General features: G+C 47.0%; 1 protein-coding gene across 3 annotated transcripts in view; it reads right to left on the reverse strand.

Annotated features, from left to right (window-relative positions):
- BMP2K (BMP2 inducible kinase) overlaps window positions 1-9,326 on the reverse strand; it is a 48,184-nt gene extending 38,858 nt beyond the window's left edge. For 2 of the 3 annotated variants that reach the window (XM_058837271.1, XM_058837270.1), the window contains exon 1: window positions 8,931-9,326. In XM_058837271.1, coding sequence (XP_058693254.1) covers window positions 8,931-9,078 — 148 coding nt within the window. In that variant the 5' untranslated portion in view covers window positions 9,079-9,326. Of the gene's footprint in view, window positions 1-1,149; window positions 1,641-8,930 lie in introns of those variants that run through there. The other variant, XM_058837272.1, reaches the window with a different exon arrangement.
- Between the last annotated feature and the right edge of the window lie 214 nt (window positions 9,327-9,540).

Genomic DNA, 9,540 nt, shown 5'->3' on the forward strand with positions numbered 1-9,540 from the left:
CAGAACAAGAAAAAACTTGTTTAGCAACAATTTCTCTAAATAAAAGCACATTCAATTTTTCAACCTGCAGGAATTGCAAAAGAACATAAGAAAATGTCATATTAATCACTGACTCCAAAGCTATTTTTTTGTTTCATAAGAAGCAAAATGCTGCAACAATTACTCATTACAACTGCTACTGAAAGACAAGATGCACAGATAAAAACCACAGCCAGAGTAACAAATGTTTTAAAATTAGTCAGTTCAACAGAACTGAAATAAACCAGGAATAGGATCATGCCTATGTTTTGGTACATTAATTGGTAGAGACTCACCTATTGAAGTTTCTAGGCACCACAGGAGCAAATCCACCCATTAAAATAACAAGCAAGTTTAGAAGGAAACCTAGCATATACATGTCTGAATAAAAACTCCTCAAGCCCTGCAACATCAGAATTCCTACTTTAGTTTTGCGTCTGACAACTAGGCACAGCATGTTACAGAAGGCATGAGGAAGAAGCCATCACAGAGCCAGGATGTTCCCAACTCTACCTGTGTCTCTTGTACAGAGTCAGGACAAATCCCTTCATCTTTGTTTCTCCATCTGTGGAGTGAAGACTCTCCCAAGATTGATGTGAAGCTCTTTGCAGCAATACCAGCTTTGACACCTCTTGAACAGCAAGTTTAAGACTGCTCAGAGATGTTGACCCTCATTTGAGTCTCTACAAATCATTCCTTCAGTGCTCTCACCGCTAGCCTCAGAAGCAAAGCAGACCTAGTGACCAGCAAGGCTAAGGGAAGACTCTTTTACCTTTAACAGGGAGAACACTCCAAGGTTGCCAATTTCCAGTTCCATTAGACAAGAGTGCTCTAACACCTGATGCTCAAGGACAAAGCAGCATATTTTCTGCTATCAAACCAAAATAAGTATTCCCTATTTCATTAAGACAGTCCCCTAGGATCAAAGCTGGTTTTTTTACATTTCCACTATTCTATTCTTCAACCCTCACTTGGCTGTTTTCCTCCACCCTGCCTCTATTCAGAGACCCAGTTTCACAGATGAACCCACCCATACCCAAGACATCCCACTGGAACCAGAAACAAGTAACCAACCTAGACAAGCGTGAGCAAGGAGCATGTGAATGTGGAGAGGAAGGGAAAGGTTCCTACCTTATTAATCAGGAGACAAACACTGAAAGAGACTGAAATCCATTCCCAAGACAACCAGAAAAGCAGCAGAAGAGGAATTCAGGCTCCTTTCTTGTCAGCAGCTAGACAATGATGCAGATAAACACAGACTCTCTCCTTGGGGAAGAGCAGGGGTTTCAGGATCGCCTCACATCTCCATCCACTGGAGGAGAAAACGCAGGACAGGCCATCTCTGCCGCAGTGCAACAACAGCCCAGAGATGACGCGACCTGCACCCGTGGGACCTGTGAACTACCCTCAAACTCCAGCTCCAGGCATCACTAATAGGCAAATATCCCAAACACACCACGAAACAGCTGTTCATCCAGCCCATCAACTGTTTTTAAACCAAGCCTATGAACACAAATGAGGAAAACCTTCCATTTCACAATAGATGCTTGCAAATCTAACAGTTTCTTTGGAAAAGGACGGCATCTGAAGCAATCAAGTTACCATCCGGCGAGTGACTGACCCTAGCTGTGCTCTGGGTTAGTCCCCAAGCTGTCACCCAGCTCTCACACTGCCCTTTGGCAGGCACAGAGCATTCATAGTGTCACTTAACACAGCTCAGCTTACAAACACCAATTCCTTCGACTGCGGCAGCCTGCTTAGCCAGAATATCACAGAGGCAAAAAATAGCTGCAGCAAGTAAAATATAGCACAAGGTTAAGGAATTAGGAGAATGAAGACAAACAAAACACTGTAAACCAAAGCAATGCCAGAGACAAGCGGCACAATCTAAGTGAGCACCTCCAACATCTCCCCTCTGAACCAGAAGTGATGAATACTCAGCTGCGAGCGAGACACCCATCCAAGAGCACATGTGCACATTTTCAGAGCAAACCAACATGTACAGCTGGAAAGGCAGCTGAGCTCACACAGTTAACATGCTTATGCAATACCACATGCTCCTTCTTCCCTGCTACAAAAGCCAAGCGGGGCGGTGACTGTGCTGCTCCCTAGACACTGAGCCCCATCCCTTGGTGTTAACTTCAGCACTCCATGCACAGACCCACTGGAGGACCCCTTCCCCATGGGAAACATACAGGTTTACTGACTGACAGCTCTGCTACTACTCTAACAACAGCCCAGAGAAACACACACCCTCTGCCCACAATCACTGGTTCCTAGTTAATGTATGTCTGAAAAGGAATTCTACTGCTTTTATCCAACAATTTTTCTTTCCCATGCTGACATGCAAAACACTGAGATGTAATAAAAAAAAGGAAAAATAGATTTTCAGTTAAACCAGTAAACCACACCAAAAACACATTAAGATCCTGAGCAGCTTCTTTCAAAGCTATGCCATGTCCTTCTCAGACACAGCTAACATAGCCTTCATTCTTCCATGCTGCCTTATCCTGTGAGGGTGTCCAAGAGCTTTCTCCTGCAACCCATCTGCACACATACCCTCCTCCTATGACTACTGTAACATTAGCACACTTAAGCAAAATCCAAGGCAAGTAGATGGCAGATGCATTGGCACATGTCTTTCCTCAACATTTGGCAAAGGAAAGATGGCCTCAGTTTGTGTGCGATATTAACATGATACCGCTACAACTCAAGTTCCTTCTCCTGCAACCATCCAACTCTTGGCCACTAGCCTGAAAACTTAGCTCAGAATTACTAGATTCCCAAGTACTTCCTCTTTATTTAACTACTTCTGGCAACACAAAAATTAAAGGGACAACATCCTCAAAAGAGAACATAACTGTGTGCAGTCAAGAGAGGTGTAACACAACCCATCCTTATATACACGCTGCAGGAACGAGCATCCGCAGGGCATGCAATGACTAATAAATGGATAATCAAAGAGCATTAGACCACGTGTCCTAGGAGCTGAACTTGGCCCTAGCTGTACAATGGATGCCTTTGTCAGCCTACAGATGTTTCCCAACCTGTTCGTTTCTCCACCCATGTCCCAGAGGCATGCAGGAGCTCTGGGGAGCACAGCAATAGCCACTGCTCTGCCCAAGTGCCACCACAGTGGTCACACACCGTATTGTGACCGAGTTAGAGCTTTCATTCTGTGAGCTATGTTATAGGAAAAGAGACACCTGCCTATTGGTGCAATACAAGGGTCACACACTAATGCCCAAACTGCTTTTGGATGGTTTGCCTGCTCATTACACAGAACACAGCTACACACTGCACTAGCCAAACACTTCTTCATGCCATGAGCTGCCTGCACGAGGCTCGGGAAGTCCCAAAAAAATGCCCCCACATGACAGCACAGGCTCCCCGTCTTTCACCAACCACAAATCAAAAGCTGGTCTAGGATCTTAGCACCTTCCAGTCTGCAGATACACTTGGTGTAAGGCAGCTGTGACTATTTTGGGGAGTGTAGAAGAGATTCACGTGAATTGTATTATACTTTCAGCCAAAACAAAAATCAGCTTCAAGCACTCACTCTGCTTTTTCTCCCTCATATCTTGAACTGGAACAAATGGTATCTGCTACTCCAATATTAGCAAAGCAAAACTGTTTGAGACAGAATGACAGGCTTGACCTTTACAGTCATGTGCAAACAGATTCAGAAATGTTACACTCTGGAAAAAAATTGACGTGACCAAATCCAACTTGAATTCCCCAAGTTAGTTTTCCAGACAGCCTTCCAGCTCATAATCCACCTAAACAACTGAAAATAAAACAGCAGCTTCTGCAGAGCAGCAAGTCACATGCAACAACCAAATTAACGAAAACCAGTGCTGTACACAGCACCCTGTCTCACAGGACAAAACTAGCATACCACAAGTAACCCCACACTACGCATATTCACAACACCTGGCACAGAAACAAGCTCTCCCAGAGTTAAAACCCGGGGCCACACCATGTGGAAACACTTGGAAGTACTAAAGTCCACAGACCCATTACAATGGCACCTCTCTCTATTTACCTCTCCAGAACAAAGAACAACAAACAAGCCCCACCTTGACAGGAGATGAAGCCGTGTCAGCTATACAGCAGCCTGTTTCTGAATTTACAGCAGCTGCTGGCGCTGCCAATCCTCACAATACCTCGCTCTGGGGATCAAAAATGATGGTGTGAAGCCTAATTGAGGTGGGGGTTAACAAAAGCAAAGACAATCTTGTGCACAACACAAAGTTTGATAATTTGGATTACAAACAGAACTGTTATTGCTGAGACATAAGGTAGAAAAAACAAAAAACACAACAGAACATTCGAGACTACCCTAATATGAAGAGAGGTTTGGAAGAACTTAAGTAAACAGCACGACTGTCTACAAATGCACAGCACAAGAGCTCACGAAACAGGACCTGGATTCCTCTCCATTAAGGTGACATTTTACTTAGGCCTAGAACAGGATGAATGCAAGGGGCAAGCCAAACCATAAGAGTTATCAAGTACTTGCAAAGACTATACACAATTAAAGTAGGACAGTCAAACTTGCAAGAAGCTCATTTATTCATCAGTGTAAGAGACTGGAGGAATGGCTGACTGGCTCAAAATAACCAGGTGGCAAGTGTGCTGCTAACAGGGTGAGCTCAGCATAGGTGGGGCAGCCACTGCTCCCCCCCTGCCCCCTTCAAGCTCTGTCAGTCTCTGGTTCACACTACAATGGCATTGACTGATTCCCTCCCCGCCCCAAAATAGCGCTGACTGACCCCAGGCCCTCACCCAAAATGGCGCTGACTGACCCCAGGTCCTCACCCAAAATGGCACTGACTGACCCCAGGTCCTCACCCAAAATGGCACTGACTGACCCCAGGTCCTCACCCAAAATGGCACTGACTGACCCCAGGTCCTCACCCAAAATGGCGCTGACTGACCCACAGTCCATGGTGACCCAGACCTGCTGAAAGTTTTTCTCTGACAGGAAATCAAGCTGACCCCCAGAGTGGGTCAATGGGGAGAAAGCCACGGACCCTCTGCGGGTTAATGACCAGGTTGCTATTGAAGCTCCTGAGAATTTGGCTGTTTCTCTGCACACGCTGCAGAAGGCATCAAGCTACCTTCCCCTAAACCTACCAAGTGGGCTGGGGCTTTCTAGCTGTTTCTCCAGTAATGACTCCAAGAGGTTGTGCTGTAAGAAAAAATATGAAGGCAAGCATGCCATTTCCAGCTTTATCGAGCTTTTTTCACTTTCTCTCCCTATTGAGAGGCCCTTTTTCACAGAAAACTGCTTTAACCACCGTTTAAAAACATTCTATTACATAAACATGAACTAATGAACTTGTAAGTACTTAATGAAGCACCTAACAAGTGAACTTTACACCACTTGAGTGGCTTTTTCCCTGCCTCTCTAGTCCTAGACACAAGGTCACTCAGAAAAGCAACATCCTCCTGAGCTACAGCAGCAAAGGCTCAACACCACACAGCTCCGAACTCGCCGCTTCATCAGCCCGGCTGGTGAGACACAAACCACTGTACCCACTCTCACACAGCTTCTTTCCACACACCAGGGCCAAGCAAAGCCACAGCACGAGACCAGTAGCGTGTCTTCCGATGCCTACCTTTATAGAAAGCAGAAAAATCACTTTTACTGCAGTTATTAAGAAAAAAGGACTTAGTGAAGTCCAAGTCAAGGCAAACAGCTAAGTAGCATCACTATGCCAAGCCACAGCTTTCTATCTCCTCCCCATATAAGACAAAAATATTTTGCAAACTTGCTAATTTACACTTTTCAAACTTGACAACATAAACCGTTCTGCATTGGCATTTGAGATAATTTTTAGAACATGTTTTATACCTCACCACTTCCAGTTTGCTGCAATTTCTGAACTGCAAAGTCTTTTCCAATGCTGGAGTTCCCCATGCACCAGCTGTAACTTTCAACAGAGAACTCCCCATACTTTTATTAGATTTCACTTTCCAAACTTCAGCTGCATTGCAAACACTGCTTCAATAAAAGGAAAGACAAGGCCTTCACTCTGTAACACTTATTCCATATATTTCTACCGTGCCCTCAAAATGGACAGGAATTGATTTTTTACATCAAACCTTAAACTGAATTACCTGTTTTTTCCCCCACCCCTGAGAAGTAAAAAGTAAAAACAAATACCTCCATCCAACAACATACTGACCACTAGGTTATGGAGGCCAAGAAGTCTCCACAACACAGGTGTGTTTACAACAAAAGAAACCATCTAACAGCCTAATAACTACAGCTCTTCAACTTCACACCTTCTTTCCTCAAAAGGATGCATTTCCTTTCGATACCATTATACTTCATTCAAAACAACTGGATTATAATGCTCCACACTTCTGCCTTTAGAACACTGCACCCAAAAACTACAGAAAAGCATCTCGAGGGCAACATGGGAAACCCACCCAAAGCTCCATCACTGCAGCCCAGGAAGGTCATAACCCGAGCTTTTTGGTATCACTGCTGCCAGCCCTCTTCTTACCAGGAGCTGAGCCTCAATTCTCCACAACGCCAGCAGCTGCCTTCCTAACACTACTCAGAACAAAATCTGTAAAGAGGATGGGGGTAAAACAGCTTGCATAAAACAGACATAAAATGCTGTTAATTCTCACAGCTAATAAAAATAAAACATACCTCTTCCAACAGAGCACTGTGTAAATAAATAAATAAAAATCAATGAATACATTTGTTAAATTATTTAGATTAATTCACCTAATCTATCATTAATGCTTCATAACACAAGCTCTAACTTGTATATTAGCATCTTAAACGCTATTTCATCATCACTGAGTAATAGGAACTACCTGAGAACTTTACAAGCCTCAGTTAAACTGGGTTTCAGAAACGGAAAGAAAAGAACGCTTTGCGCAACGAGGACAGGAAAAAAAAAGTTTTCTCCTCTCTCCTCCCAAGAGAAAGATGACGAAGCAGGGGATTTGTAAAAAGTGTTCAGCATTAATTACAGGTAGCAATATGACTAATGCAACAGCAGTAACGCACAATTCTTACTACTAATTGTTTCTGAGGCAAGGGATCGACTGTCAACAAGCGATTCCTGGATAAAAAGCTCTCTCTTGATCCATAAACCTTTGTGTCACTTAGGAGCACCCAAGTGCCACTTGGACACGCAGTCACAGTGCCCTTTTCCCCTCACACCTGTGGCACACTCAGACACACCTTGTTACAGCCCAGCTGCTCCCCAACCCTCAGGGAGCTGGGAGAGACTGCCCCGTGTGTCCCCGTTTCCCCAGCCCTGCACTTGTGCCACCTGTTATTTTCTTATCCTCCAGGCCTACTGACCCGCTCCGGGGGGAGCTTGGAGACTTCTCTCAAGACAATCTTTGTGGCAGATTTGCACCGCCACAACCATTATCAGTTCCCATCCTAAGCATCCATATTTGACAGGCCACATAAAAGCTGAAGAAAAAAAAAGTGGTAGAAAACATCTTTCAGACTCAAAAGTAGGAAGTTAATTCACACAACAGTCACATGTTAAAATTTGGACTTCCCCTGTCCCCAAGGACTATCAATTTGTTTCTGCCATCTGAAGAAAGGGAAAAAAACATCATCTGTAGTGACTCTACACACAGAAAATTACAAGAAACTTTTAATGATGTACTACACTAAACAAAGCACTATGCAATTTCTCTCCTTTCCACCGCATACGTTTTCTGTATTCCCTCCTCAAACTGTTCAAGAGCCTATCGCCTTTTTTTTTTATTTATTTTTTTTTAAGTCTCTATCTTGCCATCAGCCGTGCCTAGACATGACCTTCCATCAAACCATAATGACTTAGAAGTAGTTCCCAGCAAGGACCAGCCAGACTTTAGGCAACCAGGTATGCAGTTGGCTAATTCACGACACCATCTTCATACCCCAAATACAAGATACTACATTCTAAATATTGAGTACCAAATCCACTTTTCTATGAAAATCATTTCTAGATAACAATGAAAATGGAAATGCTACTCATATGCTCCCATTCCAGTTAGTAGTATCATCTGCATGCACTTGTTAAAACCGTACCTTAAACCTCCACCAAGAAATGCACATGATCAGTGAAAGTTTACCACTATACCGCTGCATAAATATATTTAGGCACAGACTAAGCAACACACAGACGAAAGGGACAGAGATAAATTATTTTACCCACAACACCTGAAGCAGTGTGCTGTAAACATTCTGTAACTATGAAATATAGAGGACGAGCCCTGAGCTCAGTGACCTGGGAAGTGAATTACACTTCACACATCACATCAATTACCAGCTCTGGGAAATGAACACCACGCTGTTTCACACACACACAGAGCAAAACTCAAAAATGGCTGTTTTGACGGTGTACCATGCCAGCACCTAAGGAAGCAGTACAGTTAAGAAAGTCCAGCCAACCCTGTGGCTACAAAAAATCACACAACTCTTCCTTCGGTGCCGGTGGAAGTCCGACGACAAGAAGTGCAAGTTCACCACAAGAAGCACAAGCCGAGCACCCTGCAGCGAGGGGAGGCTCCACAGCACAACCTCCCAGCACTGCACCTCCACTCGTGACCGTGACACCAATCTGCTGCCTTACACCAAGGAAGACCAGGAATTTCATTTCGTCGGGTGGGTTATTTTGTTTTCTTTTCCTTTCCTCCAGAATAAGGGGCAGAAGCCAAAGAGGCAGGCTGGCGGAGGCGCCGGTGACACCTCACCCCGCCTCACACACCCGAGGCAGCGAGCCGGGGAACTCCGAGCGCCCTCACGAGCCCCGGGCCCAGGGAGCGGCCGAAGCAGCCCAGCCCAAAGCCCCGCAGGCGGATCACCGCGGGTGAGCGGCTCCGCGGGGCCGGGAGGGCCTGGATCCGGCCCGTCCCCGCCGCCCCTGGCCCCTTCTTACCTTCGGCAAGCGGCTCCTCGGGGGTCACCTGGTACCGCCCCACCACCAGCGCCCTGCCCAGGGCCACGCCGCTCCCGGAGCCACCGCACGTCGTCCCGCCGCCGCCGCCGCTCCCCTCGGACTTGGGCATGCGGGAAAACTTCTTCATGGCGAGCGGAGCCCCAGGAAGAACCGGGGAGGAACCGGAGGCAAGCGGCGGTGAGGGGGTGCTCCGCTTCACATGCCGGCCGCAGCACCCGCTTCTCCTCTCCCGCCGCCGGCTCCTGGAGGGGAGGAGGACGAGGAGGAAGGAGGAGGGGAAAGGAGGAAGGAGCAGCCAGAGCACCGGGCGGCCGGGGCGGCTGAGGGGACGCCGCGCGCTGTGCCGGGAGCGGCCGCCCCGCCGGCGCGCGGCCTCACGGCGCACGCGCGTCGCCGCCCCTCACAGAAGCACCCGCCCGGCCGGAAGTGCGGCCGGCCCTGCACGTGCCGCGGGAGCGAGGCGCGGCGCGAGACCGCCGGCCCGCCCCTCCCTCACGCGCGGCTTCCCGCTCTTGGGGCGCCGCGCGCCGCCTGAGGGGAAATGGCGGGAAGCGCTGAGGGGGACGCGCCCGGGGGGACACGCGTGCCG

Source organism: Poecile atricapillus, chromosome 4, assembly GCF_030490865.1.
Source record: "Poecile atricapillus isolate bPoeAtr1 chromosome 4, bPoeAtr1.hap1, whole genome shotgun sequence".
NCBI lineage: Eukaryota > Metazoa > Chordata > Aves > Passeriformes > Paridae > Poecile > Poecile atricapillus.